At 52.9% G+C, this 24382-nt stretch overlaps 1 protein-coding gene across 6 annotated transcripts; it reads left to right on the forward strand.

Moving 5' to 3' along the window:
• Nucleotides 1-1615: 1615 nt before the first annotated feature.
• Nucleotides 1616-23819, forward strand: PPARD (peroxisome proliferator activated receptor delta). Of its 6 annotated transcripts, none has more exons than XM_041119696.1 (9): nucleotides 1739-1770; nucleotides 3274-3331; nucleotides 6481-6569; nucleotides 17418-17646; nucleotides 18368-18519; nucleotides 19275-19413; nucleotides 20004-20206; nucleotides 20548-21001; nucleotides 21394-23819. In XM_041119696.1, exons 4-9 carry the CDS (start codon nucleotides 17517-17519, stop codon nucleotides 21639-21641), a joined length of 1326 nt encoding a protein of 441 aa, XP_040975630.1. In that variant the 5' UTR covers nucleotides 1739-1770; nucleotides 3274-3331; nucleotides 6481-6569; nucleotides 17418-17516; the 3' UTR covers nucleotides 21642-23819. The 6 variants fall into 6 exon arrangements, with proteins under 6 accessions (XP_040975634.1, XP_029855383.1, XP_040975630.1 ...); XM_041119701.1 differs by having other exon boundaries at nucleotides 1746-1770; nucleotides 20551-21001; XM_041119700.1 differs by lacking the exons at nucleotides 1739-1770; nucleotides 3274-3331 and adding an exon at nucleotides 1616-1644.
• The last annotated feature ends 563 nt before the right edge of the window (nucleotides 23820-24382 follow it).

Raw genomic sequence — 24382 nt, forward strand, 5'->3', positions numbered from 1 at the left:
AGCCCCACCCAGCCGCTCGCTCACTCCTCCCAGTGCGATGGGGGAAGAGAACTGGAGGGGTAAAAGTGAGAAAACTCATGGGTTGAGACAGTTTAATATGTAAAGCAAAAGCTGTGCACACAAGCAAAGCAAAACAAGGAATTCATTCACCACTTCTCATGGGCAGGCAGGTGTTCAGCCATCCCCAGGAAAGCAGGGCTCCATCACTCCTAACAGTGAATTGGGAAGACAAACGCCACCACTCCAAACGTTCCCCCTTTCCTTTTTCTTCCCCCAGCTTTATATGCTGAGCATGACGTGATATGCTCTGGAATATGCCTTTGATCAGCTGGGGTCAGCTGTCCCAGCTGTGTCCCCTCCCAACTTCTTGTGCACCCCCAGCCTACTTACTGGTGGGGTGGTGCAAAGAGTAGAAAAGGCCTTGACTGTGTAAGCACTGCTCACCAGTAACAAAAACATCCCTGTGATACCAACGGTCTTCAGCACAAATCCCAAACATGGCCCCATACTAGCTATTGTGAATAAAATTAACTCTATCCCAGCCAAAACCAGCACAAGTATGAGGGTATAAATTAGCTCCATCCCAGACCTCAAGTAATGGCACTGACAGCAGAAAGCTTGCAACACCTCCAGCGAGCAGCTGGTCTAGCCCTGGGGGGGTGGAAAGCAGTGAGGGGCTCAGATTGGGAAGGGGAGGAGAGCCCCAGAGCTCCCGCAGGCACTGGGAATGGTGCATGGTGACAGTCCCACAGCATCCAAAGAAATACCTGGCCTGGCAGAGCTGGTGCCAGCAGCAATTTGGTCCTTGGGTCCCAGTTTCATTGCCTGAGACAAATCCCAATTCCCTCCCTATTCCAGCACAGTGTGGGCTGGAGCATGCTGGTTACTGCCGGGCCTCCTGCCCAGGGCTGACTGCTAAGGCCTCAGCGGCATGTCCCCAGCCCCTCTTTCTGCTCCTGCCATAGTGAGTGCCTCCAGATGAGCCACCCTGCCTGTGACACGGAGCTCGGTGCCACCACCGGGGCCTTCTTCTACCAGACATGTCCCCAGTTACAGCCACAAACTGGCCTGACCCGAAAGGGTTTAGTGGAGAGGTTCCCGGGGAGGCTGCCGTCCCCTCTGCCCTCACGTCTGCAGGCAGGATACAAGTTCCCCCCCCCCCAAGCCCGCGTTGCACGGACGCGGCCCCCTCTCCCTCCACGGCGGCGAGGGCCCAGGGGGAAGGCCTGGGCCCAGCGGTGGGTCCCGGTTAGCCGCGGCGGGGCAGCCCGCAGGCGCTGGGACAGGGTGGCCGTGACGCCGAGGGGGAACAGGGACTACTCAGGCTCCCCTGCGCGCAGCAGACCCGGCCCTGCGGGAGCCCGCGACAGAAACGAACCAGCCCGTCCCCGTCCCCCTCCACCCGCCGCCATTTTGCGCCTCCACCCCCGCCGCTCTCCCTACCCAGCATGCCCCGCGAGCAGCGCCTACATTTCCCATGAGGCCCCGCGCCCGCCCGGGCCGGGAGTGGAGGCGGGGAGAGAAGTGCGGTCCGCGCCCGCCAGGGGGCGCCGCGGGGCGGGGCGGGGCGGGGCGGGCTTGGGCCGTTGCCGTGGTGATTCGGTAACGACTTCCCGGCGGCGGCGATTGGCTGCGGGGTGCTGGGTATGCGGTGGCGTCAGGGCGGGCGCGGTGACGTGCAGGGGTGGGGGGCGGTGGCGGTGTGTGTGTGTGTGTGTGAGGGGCGGGCGGGGGGGAAGCGGCGGGTCGGGAGCGGAGCCGCCGCGGGAGGTGAGCGGGGCAAGGCCTGTGGGGAGGCGGGTGGGGGGCACGGGGCGGGGTCGGAGGGGACTCGGGGGGGGGGGGTGGGACGGGACCCGCGGAGTACGGGGGCACGGTGTGGGGAGGTGGGGGTGTGGGGCAGGAGGAATGGGGTGTGGGGGGGACAGGGGCACGGGGTTGTGGGGCAGCAGGGATAGAGGTGGGGGGGGACAGGGTTATGGGGCAGTGGGGATTGGGGTATGGGGGGGACGGGGTGTGGGGCAGTGGGGACGGGGGGGGACAGGGACATGACGGGGGGGGTGTGGGGGACAGGGGTGTGTGGGGGACAGGGTTGTGGGGTGCGGGGCTGAACGTAGTGAGGGCTGAAGGTAGGAGGCAGGGTATGGGGTGGGGGGCTGGCTGTGCTGCGGGATGGGGGGGATAACGAGGAGCGGGGGGGGGTGGGGGATGAGGCTGGGGACCGGGGCTCTCTGGGGGTGTGGGTTTGAGGAGGTGGCACACGGGGGCTTTCTGGGGGTGTGGGGTGGAAGGGGCAGGGAGGTCTGGTGCACGGGTCTGAGCGTCGAGGAGGCGGGGGGGACTTTGGGGGGGCAGTGATTTGGAGGGGGCTAGGAGGGCAGGGACACATCAGTGACTTCAGGGTGCAGGCTCTCGTTCCTGCTTGGGAAATCAGGGAAGACAGAGGATGGAATGTGGCCCAAACGGGGGGGGGGGGGGTTGGGGGGGCAGTCTGCCTTTCTTCTCTCCCAGAGGTGGGGTGGCAGAGGGGGGGTTGGCCTGTGGTTTTACGGTACCAGTGAGGGGCACTGTGTGGGGGGCTGGGGCTGGAAGGAGGAAAAGCAAGAGGGTCAGGATGGTCCATCAGTGGTGCATCAGGTGAAGGGTTGCTTGAGCAGAAAGGATCTGAGAGTCCTTTTCTCATCCCTCGTATCTCCACATTCTGCTCCTGCTTTCCCTGAGATCCCAGATAAAAGATGTTTACTTGTTGTGCCGTGTTTTTTCCACCTATAAAGTAGGGGTACTGCTGCCTTTATTAAACTGTAGCTCTAAAGTACTTGAGAGTTCCGCACGAGGTCACTTGTCCCGTGCTGCGAATGCTCGTAGCCTAATGCAGGAAGGTGGTACCTGCATGCTGGCTGGGTTGAGTGTAACTCTTAATTGGCTTTAAAAGCACTTGTAAAAACTCCTAGGTGAAAGGTAAAGAAGCATGCAGAAGTAGGTGGCAGGACCTTGAAGCAAGAAACCTAATTTTCTTTCACCTCCTGCTTCCCTCCTTTGTTTTATTCTACCAACCTGTTGCATTTTTTCCTTCCTTGTTGGCTAGCTCCAAGCTCTGTAATTATAACCAACTAGGATCCTGTTGTTGCATTGAACTGTTCCTCCCCAGATGAGTTTTGACCTCTCCTTTTTTGTGTGGTTGAAAGGCCTCTTGGCCTTGCTATACTTCCAAAAGTTTGTGTGCACTGACTCCACCTCAAGTGGTGTTTAACAACCCTATTTTTTTATGATCAGAGAGCCTCCAACCTATTTACAGAAGCCAGTGAATTAAGGTTCAAAACCTGTTTACAAGGTAGGTTTGTTTTAGTGTCCCTGTGTTGTCCCTCAAACGGGGTTCATTTACCCAGTGTGCAAGCCAGTAACACAGAGAGCCGAGGTATTTTCAAATTAATTTCATTGATGCACATGAATGGGTGCCTGTCTCAAGACAGCACACCTTTGTCTCAAGAATTCCCACATTTATACACTTAAGTAATACATATTCATTATTATTTCCCTTAATGATCGGTTCTTACTTCTTCACCTCTCATGTAAATTAGCGTGCAGACTCTGTCGTCTTCCTTCATTGTCTTCTTTTGAGTAGGCGGTATCATTTGAGTAGGTGGTCAATGAGTCGGTGGTCATGATCTCCCCCTGTAGGAATTACCTTTTACCTACTTCTTACTCTGTCTTGGCAGTTCCAAGCATTTCTTCAAGGTTTGTTGATCAGACCACAGTCCGTTAACTTTTCTGACATAAACATAAAGCCCCATTGTCTAGTAGTTAGTTTCTAAACCCGAAATCATGTCTAGTTATTGTTTCCCTATTTTAAATATTAACTAATGGGGGCTGTATACAGGACTTTAGCAGTTCCCTGGTTATTTCAATCATATTATACATATTAATTGATAACACCCGGATGGAAAATCAAGGCACAGAGAGGAAAAACGGCTGAAGATGCAGCTTGTCAGTGGAGCAGGAGAGAATACACACCCTTTGTGACAATCCCATCTATGCTTTTCCCAAAGCATCTATCTGTCATCGACCCTATTGTATCTGCATGGCTTCAAACAGCATCCTCATGTAACTTATCTTAGCCCTGGCCACCTTCCCCTTCAACAGCTGTCCTGGGAGGCCTCTTGCACGCGAGTGACGATTGTGCTTGCAGGAGGGAATTGGTCTCCTGAGCTGCCGCGTGTTGGGAAAGCCCCTATGAACAGGCTGTGGGTTGGCAGAGGAGCAAGCAGGCTTTGGACGTGCCATAGGATCTGGGCAACGTCCATCGTAGCGATGCAGAGGAATCTGAGCGTGGAAAGAGGATGCAGCAGTGGCCACCCCATGAATCGAGGTCCCAAGGCTGGTAGCAATGTTGATCTCTTGAACCAGTGACCTGCGGGTTGAAGCAGCCCATGTCCCATTTCTCGTTTGTGCTCCACTTGGCCCTCTTCCTGCTGTCTCTCTTCATGCAAGCTGCCTTGCTACCTTCAGCGGAGAATCCCTTTCCCCTTCTGGTACAAACGTGCTCCAGGCTGTGCTGAGGTGGGAGTTTTCTCTGTGACTTATCATGTGTCAGCCAGGGATACAAGAGGAAGCTTTCAGGAGGGATGTGCTGGCAGGTTCCCTCTGTGCCCTGCTGAGCTGGTGCAAGTATTGCCTTGTGTGCGATGGTGATGGGGCATGCCCTGGCATTTAGCTGTGAGCAGGACGAGGTAAGCCAGTAATTTAGTTTTAATTCTCAGATCTCTGGCAGCAGCAGCAGTAAAGCACTCTGATCTGTGATGGGAAAGAGCTCAGGGTGTGATTCGTGCACTCCCGGCGTGTGATTCATGCCCTCGTTGACAGTGTCAACGTTACACTTTGTTACTGAATCAGGGACGGGCTTTATTGCTGGTGGAGATGAAGAAAGCCTGCTCCTGATGTGCCAGTGGGGTTGTAATGACTTTATTATTGTTTCTCATCAGGAAGGTTAAAGAAGAACTTTGTCTGGGCTGTTTAGAAGAACTACCTTCCGTTTTGGGAGGGAGGGGATGAGAAACCTGCTGTAGCTTTAACATCCTGCTGTGAAAGTGAAGTTACTGACTGTGGTTTTATGGCTCCCACTAAAGCAAAGGCCCCGGGTGCTGGATCTGCACTCCTTCCCTTGCTGGCTGACCTTCGGGCAGGCTTGTTTCAGCTGACGTCTCGGCCCCCCTGCCTGTAAACCGAGGGTAATCACTTTCTTCAAGGGGGGCTGTGATTTTTATATCGCTGACAGCAAGAAAGAGCGATCCTGATGCGAATAATGCTTCAATGCAAGGGACTGGAGTTATTTTTTTTGGAGCTCACACTCATGCCCTCCCCTGGATGTACACGGGCTGCTCAGCAACGTAGGAAATGCCCTCCACACTCCCACTAGTGTGCAGAGAGCCTCGGCTTTTGGAGCAGGGGATTTGTTTTCTTTTTTCATCCTCTTCTGAGAAGCTGCAGCTCCCGGTGCCGTGTCAGACCTGGGAGGTGCAGGAATGCATGCGGCACTGGGTGTGATCCACTCCCTGCCCTGAACTTGCCAGCTTGCCTGCCGAGCTGCCCCTCTTGGTTGGGGGCTGGCGATGCCGGGTTCGTTGCTGGTGCTTGGCTGCCTTGCAAGTCATCCCGTGTTGGAGGTAGCAATACGAAACAGGGCTTTTCCATTGAGGTTGAGGAGCAGCTAAGCCTGGGTAATGTCAGGGAGGGTACATGGGTTCAAGTAGCATCATGTTCACAACATCTTTGTTTAATATGTTAGTCCAGTTAGTCTGCATAACTGTGTCTAAAAATAGAACATATTTTCTCCAAGTCCTCTAGTTCAAAGCCTCACAAGCCATTTTTTTTTCCAGCGTTGGTCTCTTGCTGCTTTTCTGAGCCTGAAATTCATACAAGGCTATTTGCAAAGTTATCAGGAAAACCAAGAAGAGTGAATGAACTCTGTCGAATCCTTAAGTTTCAACCACCCGAGAGGGAAATTCATTAAAGTTGCAGTAACTTTCTGGCAGCCTCTTAAAGGGAGATTAAGCAAGCTGAGTAAACAAGCCACCTTATGGCCACCATAGACCTTTTCTAGCATCAACTTCATGCATTGTCATAGAAGCGCAGGGTCATCAGCCTCTGGCTGTGGGTGACATGAGGCAAAGGTGACATCCTAATGCTGAAAGCGTGGTGAGGGGTTGGGGCCATCTCTGTTGGGACACCCGTGGGTTTGCTCTACCCTCCTGGTTCGCAGAAGCTACCGGAGCCCGGGGAGACAGCTGTGATTGCATGCGGTGGCTGCCTCCCCGCCTCCCCACAGCGTGAGGGGAGTCACCCCAGCCTATGGTTTCAACATGCGGTAGAGGGAGTGTGTGTTTAAACTTCAGAGCTGTCGCTGGATCCAGCCCAGTTCTCCCAGCGGCATAAATATCTGGCCTTCGGCACAGTCGTGGAAATTCGCGTTGTGTTCTCTTGCAGATTACTTCGGTTTTCAGCTCTCCGTGCTGACATGGTAACTGAAGGGGGGCTTTCAGCGACAGGCAGACGGGGACAGCTGCTCCGGAGAGGTAACCCTTCCCTTTTGCACGCGGGCGATCTACCAAAGCACTTATTCTACATATGTTTTTAAAAACTTGGGAAAGGGAAGAGCCTAGGAAGTGAGGCTTGCATTCAGCAAGTTTCACTTTTGTCCACGAGCTTAAACTTTCTTAAATTTCTTTTAAGATTTAAACTCTATGCCTTGTTTTTTTCAGTTTCTGAATACAATCTTTATGGATTACGCTTAGTAGTATGCTGTGAGTGTCACGGTCTAATCCTGTTCTTCTAAGCCGACTGTTACCATCAAAGTATAGTGACTTTAACATTTGATTATTTCATTGATTTTTATGACTGAAATGGGCTCTTGTAGATTGGGGAGGCTACATGAGGTCAGGGACCGTACTTGGGTAACCAATCACTTAATGATCTGGACACACGATCTTGGCAGCAGTACCAATACAGTCTGTCGCTATCTAACTGCCTTACTCGGACAAAGCTGAGCAGGTTACGGCAGAGCTGCGACGGGTTTTGAGGAGGTGGTCAACACAGGCTTGGGCAGACGTTGTCCTGCCCGCAGCCCTCTGAGGCGATGCCCAAAAGTCTTCACTGTGGTCACTCGGCACCCACATGCTGCATGTAGCTTCTAATGGTGCTGTGGCTGTAGGGGGTGGATTTATTTTTGCCGCAGCACACATCTAAGGTGGTTAGCTGGACAGAGATGTGGTTTTGTGTGTCAAGTTTGTGCAACTGTTGTACTGTCTCTGTTCTGGCATTTGAGACATGGACTTCCAAGGATCTTTGCAGCGTGCGGAGAGGATTTTGTAATGAGCCACATGAGGCTTCGCTGATCAGAAGAGCATTGTTGTACAGAATTGCTTACTGATGTTAATGGTCTCCATCTCTCCAGCATGTTGCCTGTTGACAAATATGTATTTTTGTACAGTACATCTTGTTGCCTTTCGGGGAATATTTCATCTGCAGCTATTGAATTATGAACTGGAAATCTGCAAATGATCTTAGAGACTGAGGAATTAGCACGACAAGAGACACTTGGGCTCCTTCGTGCAGTGGGACCTGGCATGCAAATGATTTTTTAATTGGGTGAGACGATGTTATAGTGCTTATGCCTGAAAGGTTATTTGCTGTCAGAATCCAGCCTGGCTTGCCTTGACTGTGAAATTTTAGAGATGTTGGTTTATTTTGTGATTTGTATTGGCTCCCTTGCTTTATAGCAGGAACAACTGCCCTTGCTGATACCCACAGATTTGTCAGGCTGTGTAGCTGCTTTCTCATCAGGCGCTGCAGAGCAATCTTTGCTTTTCTAGAAGTGTTGCTATTCAGAGATTTACTGCTTATCACTGCTGCAATAATTTTGGAGACTCTGGGAAAGTCTAGACAAGCAGAAGTGATTTCCGTAGTGAGTACAAATAAGATTTTTCTGTAGAACTAATTTTTTTTTTAACATTATACTCTGAAATGCGCTTGCATTGGCAGAATGCCTAGGAAATTACTTTCCCAAAGCAGGGTTTAGAGTGGAATGATTAATGCCAATATGAAGCCTTTTGGTCAAGGAGATTGTGAAATGCATCTTCCCCAAAATGTGTGTTTTGGGATAGCATTCACTGCAGCCCTGCTTGGTTGCAAGAAGGATTCAGAGCAGAACTGACTTGAGTTGTATCTTAGTTTCAGGATGACTTCTTGAAATGCTCTAATATTCATTGCTATGATCTGCATCTGGAAAATGTCTGTGTCCTCCAAGGCTTAGCCAAGAGCTTGTGAACATCTGAGATCATTTGGGTCAGGTCTTTCAAACGGGCTTTGCAAAGGGCTCCGAGGTATGTGCTTGTGTTTGGGTGCTTCCCTGGGGATCCCCGTGGACAGGTTCTGCTCAAAGGTTTGGGTTTTGCGGAGGCTGTGGTTTGCAGGGGAATCCTGACAGGGGAGGAGGTGGCAGGATGAAAGCACGGGCCAGAAACACGAACATTTCTTGTGGTGCTGGGTCAAGCCAGAGCACGTCTCTGAGGCTTGTGGATAGCAACAGCCACATACTGTCTGTGCTAACCAGAATCTTTGCCCTCATGCTGCATTTTCTGGTTTGCCCTGGTCTGGGAACTGGAACTTGGAATAGCAAAAACCAGAACATGCACGTTCAACCCCATAATGGAGATGTGGGATGGAGACAGGGAACCGTTCTGGTGGTTTAAAAGGGCAGGTGAACTTTCCTACCTGAGCTGATAGGGAAACATTTCTCTAATGGTCTGTTAAGACAAACTTTGCTATGAACCATACTACTGCCTAATGAATATCTCACTAGGAAAAGCTTTATCAGGCTACAGAGGGGATGGGTGAGATGGCTTCAAAATAAGCAGTGTTTTGTGCAGTCACCTCGGTGATGGGAACCTAAGCTCAAATCCCTATCCTGCCTGAATTTTTACAAACTTTTTTTTTTTAATGCAACTCTTGATTTCATCTTAATGCAAATCTGGAATATTTCTGAAAATGCCCAAATCTGATTTTCACCTTTAAGTTGATTATATGGGTTCTGCTAGAGCTGTTGGACCTTGACAGCTGTTAACCCCACAGGGCTGATGGCCAGAGACACACATCTCCGAAAAAAAAAAATCTGTGGGTTCTCATGTCCATAGGGTAGGTGTTATGTTGTGGTACATGGGGATCTCTGGAGAAGGGTTGTTGGTGAGCATGAGCTTGGGGCTGGAGGTGGTGGAGCCCGCTGAGCTCCCAGCAGCTGGCTGTGTTGGGAGGTGGTGGTTGTTGGCTCACCATGTACCTCTGCTGCTCTCTCCATACCCCCAAGACTGTGCCAAAGACGTGAGGATGTTATGAAAGGCGCTAATGCTTTGCTCAAGCGTTTTTGTTTTCTAGGGGCTGAGGTGGAAATCCAAATGGTCAGAGCACACTGCAATCCTCTAATTGGCAGAGGAGTCTTGGCAGGATCATGCTGACATGATTGCTGCTCATATCACTGCTGAAAACACAGGGAAACCTCTGTTCCTCCAGTCGGCTCTTGCTGTGTGAATGTGGCCAAAAATAGTAAGGAAACATCATTCCCCTCTAGTTCCTTAAGAGGGTGTTGAACTAGTTTGTGTAACAAAGTTATTCTAATGTTCTCTGGAGTTTTCTGTACCGAGTATGCAGTCAAACTCAGACTCTTTTTTCCTACTCTGTGGTTGAAATGGAGATGCAGTGAACATGGTGATTTGTTCTAACCGTTCCGGTGCGTATGTTCCCAGGCCCTGCTGAATCATCTGAACTTGTGCCTGGGCATAATCGCTCACTGTCAGCTGCCTCCTGGGATCAGAGCAGCATGGCTGGTGCCCAGGATATTTTGCTAAGGTCTACAAAATCGGTAGCACTTTTCTGGGAGTCCAAGTGTAAGCATAAGAAAATTTATAGGCTGGTGGATTTTTTTTTTTTTTTTTTCCCCCTGGTTAGCCCATGGGATCTAAAAACTTCTGTAGCTGCAAAGGGGAGAAGGCTTGCTACTGCTTTTGTGGGCATTTTACTGGATCTGGAAGCACTGGCAGCCTAGCAATAAAGCTTACTGGCCTGCTGGGTATTTGGCTCCAGACAGCAGGCTGCACACGCCTGTGTATGATCCAGAGCGATGCATTGGCCTGGTGCTACTTTACTACCCCTCATTGCTTTTCTGGGGAGCTGATTGCCCCATCCAAAGCAGGGGTGACACTTGCTGGTGTCCCAGTGACACTGAGACTTTGAGGAAAACGAAGATGGGTCCTGGTATGCACAGTGCTGCCAAATGACAGCCTTATTTGCTGCCAGCAGTGCTCCTGTTTGCAGTGACAGCTTGTTCCACTTGCCGCTTTCCTGGTTTTCCATTTAAATGCTGCTCTGAGTCTGTAACACCCTGTGCCCACTGTTTGCCTTGGGAAGTGTTGTTGCTGTTCCCATGAGCTCCTCCCTCGTCAGCGCTGTTCTATAATTACTGGTGTTCCTGAAACCAGATCCTTCCACGTGTCCTGCCCAGGTTCGGGAGGACAAGGAATCTGTAGGCAAACAGAGTGCCCTGGAGTAAAGCGCAAGAGGACTTCAGGAGTTTCAGAAAGCATCAGCTTACAGTGGTTTGGTGGGTTCTCTGAGCTGCCAACTTCCTTGCCTTCGGGATGGTAAAGGAAAGGAGAATATATCCCAGAGAGCTTCTCTGGCACTTCCAGAGAAGAAGCAGGGAGTGAAAGCTGGCACTTGCGGAGCAGCAGCAGAAGCTGCTGGCGGAGCACAAATAGGAGATGCTGTGCTGGGTGGCGGGTCCCTACCGGGAGATGGGAGCGAGCCCGTGGGTTCAGCGTCCCCTGTGGATGCTTAATGATCTCTGCAGCCCTGTGCAAGCTGCTCTGTGCCTCTCTCCCAGCAGCATGTGTGCTAGGTTTGCAGCCGTGTTCCCAAAGCATTGCCACAGCTTCACAGCCACCTCTGCTGTGCTCTGGGGTGCGGTGGGGATGATACTCTCTCCTTACCAGACTTAATGATCTTCTCAAATAGCAACACTTCTATGCCATTTCCAGCTCTGAGAAGCCCCGGTGGTGTCACCTTTCTGGTACCTGCTTGTTTCCTGGCTGCGGTCCTCATTCCAGCGGGTCAGACCTGCTGCGCTGTCCCTCTTGCGCCTGGGCGCTCTGGGCTGTCCTGAGCCCAGAACAAACACAAATTGCCAGGAAGAGACGTGCCGGTTTATTTGCTGAAAGTAATCTTGGAAACGCTTTGTATAGGAATGTACAATGGGAGAAGATGGTCACGAGCGGTGTGGTGTGCTGACCTGGGGCTGGGGAGGCCAGACTTGAGAGCGTGACTGCAAACAGGTGTCAAAATCCGTAATATGGGAATAAACAATGACACTTGGCACTGATGTATATTCCTCTGTGCTTCCAAAACATGCCGTCTCTGTGAGCTAATGCAGCAAGGAAAGGATCAGGAAGGAAGCACTATTAAAGTCCTGCATTTGTTTTTTTTTGGGGTGGGTTTTTTTAGTGGAGTTTGGTTGGGGTTTTTTTTGATAATGAAGGAAATGGAGGTATGGGGGTTGACAGGATTTGCTGAAGGTCATGAAGCAGGACTTCAGATAAGAGCTAACAACTGCTCAGCTCTTCACTGCCTGCCCTGCTGTTACCCCTTCTGCAAAAGGTAGCCACGGAGGCCGGCTCATCGAAGGCTGAAGAGGGCAAGGAGTCTCTCCGCTGGAAAGGCATGTAGGGATGATTCCTGTAGAAGTATTACCTCTCTCCCAGTATCTGCCATCTCAAGATTTTGGAGCACATCTGATGCGTGCTTGGAGAATGAGTTGAAAGAGAAGAGCAGCCCAGCAGAGCACCCTTTTGTGTGTGGTTATGAGTTCATTGCCCAAAGTCTGATTTGCTTCTGTTTCTGCAATACCGCTTGCTATCTGAAGAAACCCAATACAGGCAAGAAAGCAGGAAGTTCCTTTTGGAGCAAAATACCGTGATCTGGTTTTGGGGACAGCATCCGTTGTGGTACGAAAAGAGAAGAATCCGGTGAGTTTTGTAACCTCCCCCCCCCTCCAGTGTCCAGGAAGTAGGCGAGTTAAAACACATGGTAGATGTGTGATGCATTTTGGCAAGCCTGGCTGTTCAAGGCAAGCGAGGGAATCTCCTGCACCCTCTGTCACATGTTCCTGAGTAATTAGCAGCAACACGGTAATAGCAGCTCTGGCAGCATCCTGTTGCTTAGTCGGCTGGGCTTGTACTTGGTGAAATGCAGATAGCCTGCACAGAGCGGTGTTGGAGAGAAGATCACAGGACTGGACTGGGTCATGGTACAATGTCTGAGCAGATGCTTCAAGGGGAAAATCTGCCCTGAGTGTCAGCGCTGGCCAGGGCTACGTGGAAGGGCTCTTCCTTGCTAGCTCTAGTAGTTTATTTCTGCATGTAGCCTGCCTTGCGGCCAAGACTTTGAGTAAGGGAGGAAGCACTTGGGTAGTAAGTGCTGCTGAGATCTCATTAGCTAATGAGGGGGTACGTTGATCTGTCAGGAACAAAACCAAACATGTTTTCAGTGTTTGTGTCTCCTGTTTTGTGCGCTTAGTTACCTTTCCTGTATTGCAGCATCTGCTTAGCTTTTTTTATTTGGCTTTTATTAGTCGTAGCTGATGTGTAGGAGGAGGAATAGAAGCTGGTACTTGATCAGCAGATATTGGAAGCAGTGACATAACCCAAGGGACGTCTGCAGTTGATGGCCAACAAGCAGCAATCACTTTTTTTTATGGATTCAGTTCAATTTTTGTTTGTGGATTCAATATGTGCTGCCGTACAGAGGGCTGAGTTCTCATCTTGACCCTTCCAAAAGGATTCACTTCTGTTGACTCTGAATTTGGCTAATATTTCTGTCCAGAGGAATAAAAATTCAAGCCAGAAGTGCTCCCATGGTAAATTGGTTTCCTTTCGCAATTCCTGGTGACCTCCTTTACAGTAACTTGAACAACTGCTTTGAGCGGATCAGCTCTGTGACTTGGCCCTTGGAGGAGGTTTGGACCTTCTTTTAGCATTTTGCTTTGCCTGGAAACTCCCATCTTCCAGGGAGGGATCTTGTGTGATGACACTCCAGACTGCAACAGGGACTTGGTCAATCCCATCTGTATAAATGTATTAGAAACAAATGTATGCTCTTGTGGAGGGGAATGGGGGCAGGCATCCTCCCTCCACCCCCATGAGCACACTGAAATTACCTCTTGTTTGAGCTCACCACCAGTGAAACTACACCTGGTTTAAAGATGAGGTCCTTCTAATTACGAGCACTTCCTTGCTCTCATTTTGTGGCTGTCTGGCTGCCAGCGCCTGGGTGTCTGTGTTGAAATGCACGTCCCCTTCTTGTGACACTTAGTTCTCATGCGGTACTCGAACACTGGTGAGAAACTGGGCTTTTCCATCACATCGTCCTGCCACCCCTCCTGCCCACAGACCACAGGGAAGCAGGCGCTTCCTCACCAGTTTGTCAGCTTCTGCTTCTCTGAACTTGGCTCCAAGATCTACATGCTAATAAGTGGTGAGGAGCTGTCAGGACAAAAGTGTACAAGCTGCAGGTTGGTGAACTGGAGGTTTGGATCTTGGTCAGCTCCAAAGAAGTACTGCCTTCTTGCAGGGGTCCACGCTGAAGATTTGTCTCCTTTTAATTTTTATTCCTGTTTTTTTCCTCCTCTTGTTGTGCCTTATCTCTCCCCCCATACTTGCCATATGGTTTAGCTTGGCATAGATGCCAGCCCCTGCTTCTAGTAAAGATAAACCTGTTGCCTGTGCTGTTTGCAGTGCGGGAGCAGGGCAGCCAGCAGGCATCTGCCCAAGCCTGGAGCCAGCAAACAAACCCACCCTCCGCTGTCTGCAGGCTCCCGGGAGGGAGGCTGCTGTCACAGCCAGGGTTACTGAAGCTCCTTGGAATGGGGATTGAGGCAAGGGCAGAGCAAGTCATGAGATGCTTGCCCTCTTGCTCGTTCCCATCCTGTGGGAAGAGGAAGGGAAACAGCTTTGCCGGATTCTTTGGAGAAGCTTAGGAAGGAATTCATGGTTCCCGTCCTTGTTTCCAGCCTTTCTTTCCATCGCTGCCCTGTGACGACTGAAGAGAAAAAGGGGGTGGCTATGCCGGGGAGGAATCTCTGCCCTTCTTCCTGCAGCTTAAAGCTTGTGTGCTCTGGCAGGTGGCTTTTTAGCCAAGGAGAGGAGACAGAGTTATCCTTCCTCAGGCCCTGCCTGCTCAGCAGCTGGATGTGGAGGCACCAAGCGGGTGGAGAGGTCCTGGGTTTGAGATGGACCGTTTGACTATCCTCTGCCATGTATGCAGCCATCCCTGGTGTCGTCCCACAAAGATGCAGGGCTGTGATGACCCTGCCCATGGCTGTGGTGGCAGGGCAGGTCCCTCCTCATGCTCAGAGGGACGGAGTTCGGACAAACCTCTGGGGAGCTCCAGCTTCACAGGATACCCCACTCTGAACCACCAGGCTCACAGGGGAATGGGGGAGCATGTGTGAAACCTCGGCAAATCTCCATAGTCTCTGCGTGCTGCCACGCCACTGGCCCTGGCCCGGAGGGGAGGGCTGGGGGTCCGCATCTCTCTGGGGGCCCTGCCAAGCCAGCTTGCTCCACACTGGGGTGTGCAGGCACAGCCCGTGCCCTGCCTTTCATCTGCTGAAGGCAGGGGGTGCAGCCTGTGTGAAATCAATCCTTTTTTCCCCCTCCTCTCCCTCTATCTCTGTTGTTTAGAAAACAGGGGAATGGCTAAGGGAAAAGCAGGTGTGCAAACAGCTCTCACAGCTTCCCTCTGCCAAGGCCCATGTACTCTTGGCCTGCAAGGAGATACTAAAACAATACATTCAGAGCCTTCTGGTAAAAGCTTTTCTCTCTCTGGCTCTCCAGCCACTCTTGAAGGGTGGGATCCGAACCATTATCCTTCCTCTGATGCCTGCGTGCACATGGGGAGCCTTAGCTGGAGCGTGGTGTTGCTGTCTGTGCACATCTTGCCCTCTGCTTTCCTCCTTCTTGGGGCTGCACGCCTGTCTCTAGCCAGACCAACTCCAAGCAGTTTTGGGGTTGCTGTGGTGGGTTTTGGGGAGCAAGCTGCGTGTCACAAACTCGTTGCTACCTTGGGAGTACACGGCCCTGAGTAGACCCGGTGAATGGAGGACAGCATGCCAGAGATGCAGCTGAAGGAATGTGCCCACATTATTCCAACAGCAACATGCCATGAGGCATCTGGTGCAAAGCAGAGGGTTCCATCTGCACTGGGTTTAAAGCAAGTGGCCTGTGCTGGATGCCAGAGACAAAAGAGAGCTAATAAGAAGCTCATTAAGCTGCTGCTGGTTGTATTTTCCACTGTAGCCTAGTTTCTCCTGCCACAAGCTTCCTCCACTAACTGCTGTTCCAGGCAAAAGCATTTTCCTGATGTTTGTACATTCATTTATATATAGCCTTCAAAACGATCGAGCTCGTTACCCTCCATCTCCGATGAATAGGTTTTCCTGCCTGTGTGCCATGTCCCACCACGCGGGATGTGTGAGAGGAGGCCAAGGATAACACAGCCCTTCAATGGTCCCTTAGTGCTCTCGCGGAGGCACGGGAAGGGAGCGCTCTGCCCTTGTCTAAGCACCCCTCTGCCTGCTCCTGCTGTAAAGGAGAGTAGGGCAGTTGTGCTTGCAAGTTGCCTCTAATGTACCTCTCCTTGAAACAAAGCCGTCTGTCCTGCAGTCTGAATTCCCAGCGTGGAGGGCAAAAAGCAAGGCCCCCTCGCCCACAGGAGACGTAAGCTCTGGGGGATGACTTGAGTCCTGGCTTTGCAATGTGTTTGTGTTCGACCTCCCGCTTGCAGGTTTTGTCCTCTCCCTCGGCTGGTTGCTTGATCTCACAGGGAGCTCTGACCTTGCTCGGCACTGGCAGCTTTCCAGCGAATCCAAGGAGCTGGCTGTGGCTCAAGTTCGAAGTGCCAGACGTGAAGGTCTGCGGCGAGAGGGAAAATGAGCCCAGGGAGTCCTGGGTCACTGCTGCCCTCCGCCAGCAAGCCCTGTGCTGTGGCATGGGCTTGGGCATGGGCCACAGACCATCCTAGTGCTTGGGGGTTGCCCTTGTGCGAGTCCCCTGCGAGTAGGTTACTTCTCTCTGATGTGGGCTTGAAGATGCTGCATCAGTTTAACTTGTGCCTGCAAACTGAGGCTTTCCTGGTGGAAGCTGGATTTCAGTGGCTTTTCTAATGGATATTTCTCCACTTAAAAATAGCTCCTTTAAGGAATTGGATGCAACTCTACATAAACTGGGCTTGAGATATTAGTTACTCAAGCAAGAGTCAGTTTAGGAATCAAGATCTGGAGGTAAATGCATGCCGGGATGTCACAGTGTGAGCTGGACACTCAGGCGAGATCTGGCATGGTTAGGAGGGAGGTGGGAATGACTCTGCGATGGTCATGGTACCGGTGATGCATCGCTTGCACGGCTTGAGTTTTTTGTGGGCTGTTTGGGATGGACTAAGGCAAACAAGGAGCGGAAGCGCGCGGGGGGAGGATGGGGCCGTTCCTCCCACAGGAAACCCAGGATTAAGACACTAGCGGGATTGTGTGGCCATCGCGATCACACTGCTGGACCCCGTGGCTGAGCACGGCCCAGCAGCTGCACGGAGCAACAGCAACACGTTCCACCCAGCGGCTCTTGGCAGAGGAGCTGGGGCCAGTTACAACACGACGAGTGAAAATAAACACAAATGCTGTGACTGGCAGTGCTGTAATGGGAAGGAGCGTGAGCACAGGGACCGGCAGGAAACAATCGGTCTTGCGGATGGCTCGCACAGGCCGGGGGCTTTCAGCCACTGCCTGCTGCTGCACTGAGCCCTGCTCCCCCAGCATCTCCCACCCACGGGCACAGAGCCGCTTCGCCTCGATCAGCCTCTGCCATCAATCTGAGCTCTGCTTTGGCTGGGTGGGGATGGAGGGTGAAGCCAGCCCTACCTTAATCTTTCTGGTGGTGTTGGCTCCGTCAAACCCCGGCCTTGACTACCACTGTGACATCCCAGGGTGCTAGTGACTCTGGGGGACATTGTCTGGGGCACTGTTTCTGCTATGGGACTTGCAAGCTGGGGAACGCAGGTCCCTGAGTGGCATCTGGGCTGGCTTGTGGTCTGGACTCTGTCTGCTGGGCTTTAAATATGATTCCGGTGAGCTTTTGCTTCCTCGAGTCCTACAGGGTGTTTATACCAGAGTGCCAAGTGGCCTTTAAAAAGCTCCAGGTTCTACTTGTCTCCCTGGATAAGGAGAGAAAGCAGAGCAGGACTAGCATGGTTACACATCGCCCTGCTCCTGAGATGCTCTGTGTGGGCGTTCAGAGCTGACACTGCGCATTTCTCCCTCTGTCCCGCAGGCTAGCAGGAACAGCCTGGTAGGGTCCATCTCGGATAGACGCGGATGATGCCAGAGCTATGACAGGGATTGCAGTCTTGGCACTGAGGGGTGATCAATTATGGAACAACTACAGGAGGAAGTACCTGAGGTCAAGGAAGAGGAGGAGGAAGAGGCAGTGATGGTGGCAAGCGGAGCCTCGGACCCAAGTGGAGGACCAGACAGCTCGCTGCCTTCAAGCAGCTACACAGGTGAGTGGAGCCACGGGAGCTTCTCTGTCCCTGGAGGGTCCAGGTATCCACGTCCCCTGGGCAGCATGCTCAGCTGCAAGGGCAGAGGACATGCCCGTGAGTAGAGTTTGGCTTGTTTTAATCTCTTCCCTTTGTGAAATAATGCATTGAGAGCCAAGTTAATGGAGAGGCTTATTTCCTCCTCTGTGGTCACTGCACAGCTGTTGGCGGCAGGTTGGGAGACGGAAATTAAAAAGACAGGCAGGTAACATTGTGCCCCAGAGTGAGGGGACTCCCAGGGTGCCTGAGAATGCTTCCCTGGCCACTTCTTGAAGTCCTCAGGGCAAACCGATTGTAGGAGCTGGGGGAGAAGGTTTGTTGCTGCTGAAGAGGCTCCTCCAGAGCCCCGGGCGTTCCAGCTGGGCAGCCCTGTGCCAGCTGCCTGCCAACTGGGGATTATAAAATTTGCTGGTTGGGTTTCATTGCCTAGACATGAATGCCAGAGGGAAGAAATCAGCATTGATGTGGATTCTCTCAGCTGCTGGGGGCACTCTTGGCTCTGTGCATGGCATCTGCCTGCAGCCAGTGCCTGATCTCAGAGGTTAACTGCCCAGATGCAATGCCAGTGGCAGGCTGGGACAGTGCTGGAAATCCCTCGTCAGCTCCATGGCTGGAGGAGTTAGGCACGACGCTGGGCTTGTGGCTACTACACAAAGGTACATATCCCTTTGTGTGTTTGCAGACCTTTCGCAGAGCTCTTCTCCCTCCCTGTCGGACCAACTGCAGATGGGCTGTGAGGAGGCAGCCTCAGGAGCATTGAACGTGGAGTGCAGGGTCTGTGGAGACAAAGCCTCGGGGTTTCACTATGGCGTGCACGCCTGCGAGGGCTGCAAGGTATGTACACCTTGGGGAGGGCTGGGTTCAGCAGCGCCAAGCAGAGATTAGACCCAGGGACCATGCCAGCTCTTCAGGCAAGCAGATTTGCAGCAAAACAGGGATGTGGGATTGAGTGATTGTAAAAAACTCATTTGCAACCTGTCCAGAGAGTGTGGAGAGTACAGGCAGACACTCAAATACTGTCCTGAGGGAGGCAGCTGAGATGCGTATGGCCCAAATCTTGCCCCGTCATGCTTTACTTTGTAAGGCAAATCCGTCTATCCCCACGGGGACCCTGGCTTTGCTTTTAAAGATGCTCTCTGTGCTGCAGATCAGCAGTGAGCTGTGTGTTTATCCCCCTGGGATCACTGGCTGCAGCTTGGATGTGCCTCTGAAATTCTTTCCCCCACAGCAGATGCCAGCGGGGCTGCGTTAGCGGCCCAGGTCCTGCCAGACATTCCTGCAGGCTGAGGCCGGCCCACAGCTTGTTCCTCCATCCCTCCCTGCTGGCTGCCTGCAGTATCACACGCAGCTCTCCAGCACCTGACCGTGGGCTGCCATCCATGCAGCCCCCTTCTGCCACCTCACGACCTCTCCTTGAGACAGAGACTCTGCTTGTGTCAAAGAGACCCAGGGCTCCTCCTCCCCACCCGTCTGAACCTCCATGAGGCTCCTGGGGATAATAAATCAGCCTGGTCCCAAACCACAGGTGCTAACACTGCTGTTCCCTTGTCCTCCTGCTCTGCATCCCCCTCTGTGCCGCCTGCCTGCAGGGTTTCTTCCGCCGGACGATCCGCATGAAGCTGAAGTACGAGAAGTGCGAGAGGAGCTGCAAGATTCAGAAGAAGAACCGAAACAAGTGCCAGTACTGCCGCTTCCAGAAATGCCTCTCGCTGGGCATGTCACATAACGGTGAGTGTCACCGCTGTCCACAGGCCTGGTCGGCTGGGTGCCACATCTGCCCTTCTATGAAGGATTTGCACAGGAAGGCTGTATGTAGCTTGGTTTATTCCATGGCTCTCTTCTTGCTAGGGGATCATCTTTCAAACCCAGTGCTTTGAGCCTTTGACTCTTCATCCCCTTCTTCTGTACGAGAAGGGGCTGTTCATTCCCACTATGCAGGCTGGCTGTTGGTATATGGCTGTCCCTTACGGGTTGATCCAGAGGGAACTGGACACACAGATTGCTCTTCTGTGCTGGGATTTTTAAACTTCAGGTGTAACCATCTTGTTCCTGGCCAAGCAAAGGTGTTTGTGTGGGAAGCAGGGTTTGTGCGAGAGCCCAGAGTGGGGATGGGAGCTTAGCGTGAGGCTGTGTTGGCAGTAATGGCTGGTTCATGAAGGTGTCAGTGCCGGAGGAGCTGCAGCCATCGTGTTGCATAGCTGCAGGTGTTCACCAGCAGACCTCTGCCTGCGGTGGCAAAGCAGACTGCTGCCTTCCTGGATGCGTCTCCTGGGGTCGTCCCCAGTGTCCTGACCCACCGGTTTTCCCCCTGCTCCCAGCAATCCGCTTTGGCCGCATGCCGGAGGCAGAGAAAAGGAAGTTGGTGGCGGGGCTGACGGCGAGCGAAATCAGCTGCCAGAACCCACAGGTGGCTGACCTGAAAGCTTTCTCCAAGCACATCTACAACGCCTACCTGAAAAATTTCAACATGACCAAAAAGAAGGCGAGAGGTATCTTGACCGGGAAGGCCAGCAGCACCCCAGTAAGTTCCCTCCCCAGGGCAGGTGGGGTTGGCCATGACCAACACGGGGGGGGGCTGTTCTCTGGGAGATGCTGCTCAACTCCCTCCTGCTGTAGCTGTTCCACATCCACCATTTCCCAGCTGCAGCCAGGTGGACTCTACACATTCTGCCCCTCTCTGGGAAAATTCTCATTGCTTTGCAGACTTGTGCTGTTATGGGTGGGGTGCAGATTGCCCTGGCACTGTCAGCTCCAGTGGGGAGAGAACAACAAAGGGACAGGCAGACAAATGCGAGTGTCCTTGGCAGAGCTGATATCTCGAGTCCCTGCAGGAGGTTGCTAACTGCTTGCTTCTTTTTCAAGCAGCCGTTTGTGATCCATGATATGGACACCTTGTGGCAGGCAGAAAAGGGGCTGGTGTGGAAACAGCTAGTGAACGGCATTCCCCCCTACAAGGAGATCGGGGTGCACGTCTTCTACCGCTGCCAGTGCACCACAGTGGAGACTGTGCGGGAGCTCACCGAGTTCGCCAAGAGTATCCCCAGCTTCATAGGCCTCTACTTGAACGACCAAGTGACTCTGCTGAAGTACGGGGTGCATGAGGCCATCTTCGCCATGCTGGCCTCTATCATGAACAAGGACGGGCTGTTGGTGGCCAATGGGAACGGCTTCGTGACCCGCGAGTTCTTGCGTAGCCTGCGCAAGCCCTTCAATGAGATCATGGAGCCCAAATTTGAGTTTGCTGTGAAGTTCAACGCGCTGGAGCTGGATGACAGTGACCTGTCTCTGTTTGTGGCTGCCATTATCCTGTGCGGAGGTGAGCGGGCACCCTTGGCCATGCAAGTGTCAGGAAGAGTCCTCCTGTACTTAGAGGTGGTTTGGAGTGGGCTGGGGGAGCTGAGCTGCAGCTGGCCCTGAGATCAGCCAGGGGTGTCTTAGGGGGACGAGAGAAGAAGTGAAAACAAAGCTTCTCCATGGCGGTGATGCCTAGCAAGCTTGGACCAAGAACAAGGAGCGTAGAAGTGGCATCTCTTCTCGTGTGCTGCTTGTGGGATATGTTGTCCAAGGGCACGCTTCTCCCCTTGCCTAGTTGACGAGGTTGGAGTCACGGTGGGTGGGTTACAGTCCCCGTCTCCCTTTCCCAAGGAGGAGCATGTACTTTGGAGGGCTACACCATAACACTACAGCTACCGTGCTTCCTCTCCACAGACCGTCCTGGCCTGATGAACGTGAAGCAGGTGGAGGAGATCCAAGACAACATCCTGCAAGCGCTGGAGTTTCACCTGCAGTCCAACCACCCGGATGCCCAGTACCTCTTCCCCAAGCTGCTGCAGAAGATGGCTGACCTGCGGCAGCTGGTGACGGAGCACGCCCAGCTGGTGCAGAAGATCAAGAAGACAGAGACGGAGACATCTCTGCACCCACTTCTGCAGGAGATCTACAAGGACATGTACTAAGGACCTGTTATTTATGAGAATGAAGCCATGGATTCCCATCAAGACTCTTTGTAAAGAAACAAAGAAAACCTTTCCCCATGTCTTCCATTTCTTCTACTGGAAACTCTTTTCTACGTGACCCTGACGTACGGTACATAGGGCAAGATGCCGTAAGATTTTGCAGCCACCACCTGCTAGGCCAGGGCTTCCGTTAACACACACTAACAAATTTACAAAGGCAAATCATAAGCTACTGTTTCCGTTACTACGGCCCAGCTCTTTAGCTGCTCCCTGGGGCCCCTGAAGCGGCCGGCCGGTTTACATGGTCCGGACGGTGGGGTTCCTGTGGCAGCCTGGGGATGGTGGGGGATGCTCTGGTCATTAGGAGACCTGAGCACGGTGCGGGTATCTGGCGGGGCCAGCAACAGCGCTTACAGCGTGTCTTTATTTTCTTTTTCGTATTGCACTCTGAAGACATAGTCCTGAGCCGTGAAGTCTAGGACAGTGTAATGAAAGGAATTTTCTCTCTTTTCCAAAGAAAAGCCAGAGTATTTGAAGACGGGTAGGGCTGTCCTAGCAGAGACCCTCAGCTGCAGCCCCCCCTCGCTGTGCGGCGTGTTTGTGTCTCCCAGGGGGATTGTGTGATCTCTGCCTTCCCCCGAGTGCCGTGTGGGAGCCCTTGCTCCTGGTACCCCCGTTTCAGAGAGAGCCTGCCCCTCAGTATGAGAGCGGGAGGGATGGGGAGGCGGGAGTGAAAGGGGTTGACTCATAAAAATTCATCTTCAGAGCAGAGGCCAGAATCTGTGTGCTTCCCCAGGCTGTTCTGCACAGATGTGAGTTACCAAAAAGGTCTGTGCAGGGCCAGGGGCAGGCCTGGGACTGGTTGGGGTTTAGGTGGCAGGGCTTGCAGCTTGTCCTGCAGCTGCCTTGCCCAGCCCTGGGGGGGCTCTGGGGGTGTTGCAGGGCAGTGCAGGCAGCAGAGGCTCCCCAGCAGCACGGCTCCTGTGAGCACCAGAGCAAGGAAAGCCTTCAGCAACACCAGCAAGGTGAAAGTCACGGCCAGGCCACAGTGCTCAGGATGCTGAAAGGGCATTGACCTGTCTGTTAACACCCTGCCTCAGTTTCCCCTCTGTGAAAGGGAGCCAGATTGTCACCTGCTCTCTGCTCGGAGGGGGAGCACAAGGATTGACTAACGCATTGATAGCAAAGAGCTTTGCAGCTGTAAAACACAGTATAAATGCCAAGTATTTATAAAAGGGGAGGGAGAGGGTGGGATGCTCACAATGAGCAGGAGCTTCCTGGCGAGCACGGCCAGGTCAGGGAAGCTGCTCTGTCCTCCTCTGCCGCTGTCCCGAGTGTGGGGACAGCTCCAGGCTTCGGGGTCTGCCTAAGCCCAGAGCCATTCTGGGACTTTACCTCACAACATCTCGCAGCTCTAGTGAAATGCCACGGTGCTGCCTGTGCCTGGGATGGGACCCCTGTGTGGGGGTCTGCATCACCTGGGCTCTGGGAGAGAAGACGGATCTGGGAAGGGCTCGGTCCCCTGTCGGGATGATGGTGTCTGACCTAAGAAGTGGCACTTACCCGTCTGCAGCTCATGGTCCCATGTGTCCCAAGCAGCCTTATTAAAATACTGATATTCCCAAGGAGGGGTTGTGGGAGCAAATTAGTTGGTTTTATTTTCTTTTCCTCCTCTTCAGGGTAGCAGATTTCCCTGGTGCAATAATTCCTTTAAAACCCAAAGGGGAAGAGCACTGGGCTTCCCCTCCGTGTCACAGGGCTGGCCAGTCCCAAACCTGCCCCTGCTGCCACCACTCTCCGGCTCCTTGCCGTGCCTCAGTTTCCCTGCCTTCTGCCCACCCAGCCCCTTCCCCTCCCTACCTCGCACAGGTGTTATGAATTACCGTTTCTAAAGCACTTTGAAGCCCTCTTGGGGAAGGCACCAGAGATGTGTGTGTGCTGGATGGAGCCCGGGGGATGCGAAGCCCCCGGTGGCATCCCCTACTGTGGCCGGCATGCAGGACTCACGTGCTCATCACCTGGGGAACTTTTTGCTCTTCCCTCCGCGACAGTGTAACAACCCTCAAACTGAAATGTATATTTTTGCTAGAAGTACAAACCTCCAAGTGTTTTTAATAATATAAATAGTGTCCACAAACTGACTTGACTTTAAATAAATCTGAACTAAATATTTAAGAACCCATTAGCGTCCAGCCTTTCATTGTGGGATTCTCTCGGCCCCTGGGGGGCTGTCCTTGGGAGGGTTTCCAGCAGAGGCGATGGGATTTGCTGGATTTGCTGTGATTTCCAGGGATTTGCCATGATTCCCAGGTCTCTGTGATTCCCAGGTCTTGTAGCTGCTGTGGTTTTCCTGCCTGCATTTGCCATGAGACCTAAAGGCAGCAAGAGCCGGGCACCAGCAGGTCCCAGCCTCAGAGCCAAGCGCTCCCTGCCCCAAATCTTTGCCGTAGCGCTTGCTGCGGGATGAAGCTGGGCAATGAGCTAGGCCCGGCTGTAGCCACCCCAAGATGGGCAAGGATGGGCTCAGGGACAGCCTGGCCATGCGCTGGCACCGGGCTCTGCTCTTGGCCAGGTCTAAACACCCAAGAGTTTGCAGGGAGCAGCTGCAGACCCCCAGGCTTCCCTCTCCCCTCTGCCCCACGCAGTTCGAGGGCCCCCAGGGGAAGCTGTACAAATGCCCCCAGCCTTTCCCAGGCATCTGGGGGCACAGAGAGCCCTAAGGCTCCCAGCTGGGCTGGGGG

This window comes from Aquila chrysaetos, chromosome 24 (genome assembly GCF_900496995.4).
Source record: "Aquila chrysaetos chrysaetos chromosome 24, bAquChr1.4, whole genome shotgun sequence".
NCBI lineage: Eukaryota > Metazoa > Chordata > Aves > Accipitriformes > Accipitridae > Aquila > Aquila chrysaetos.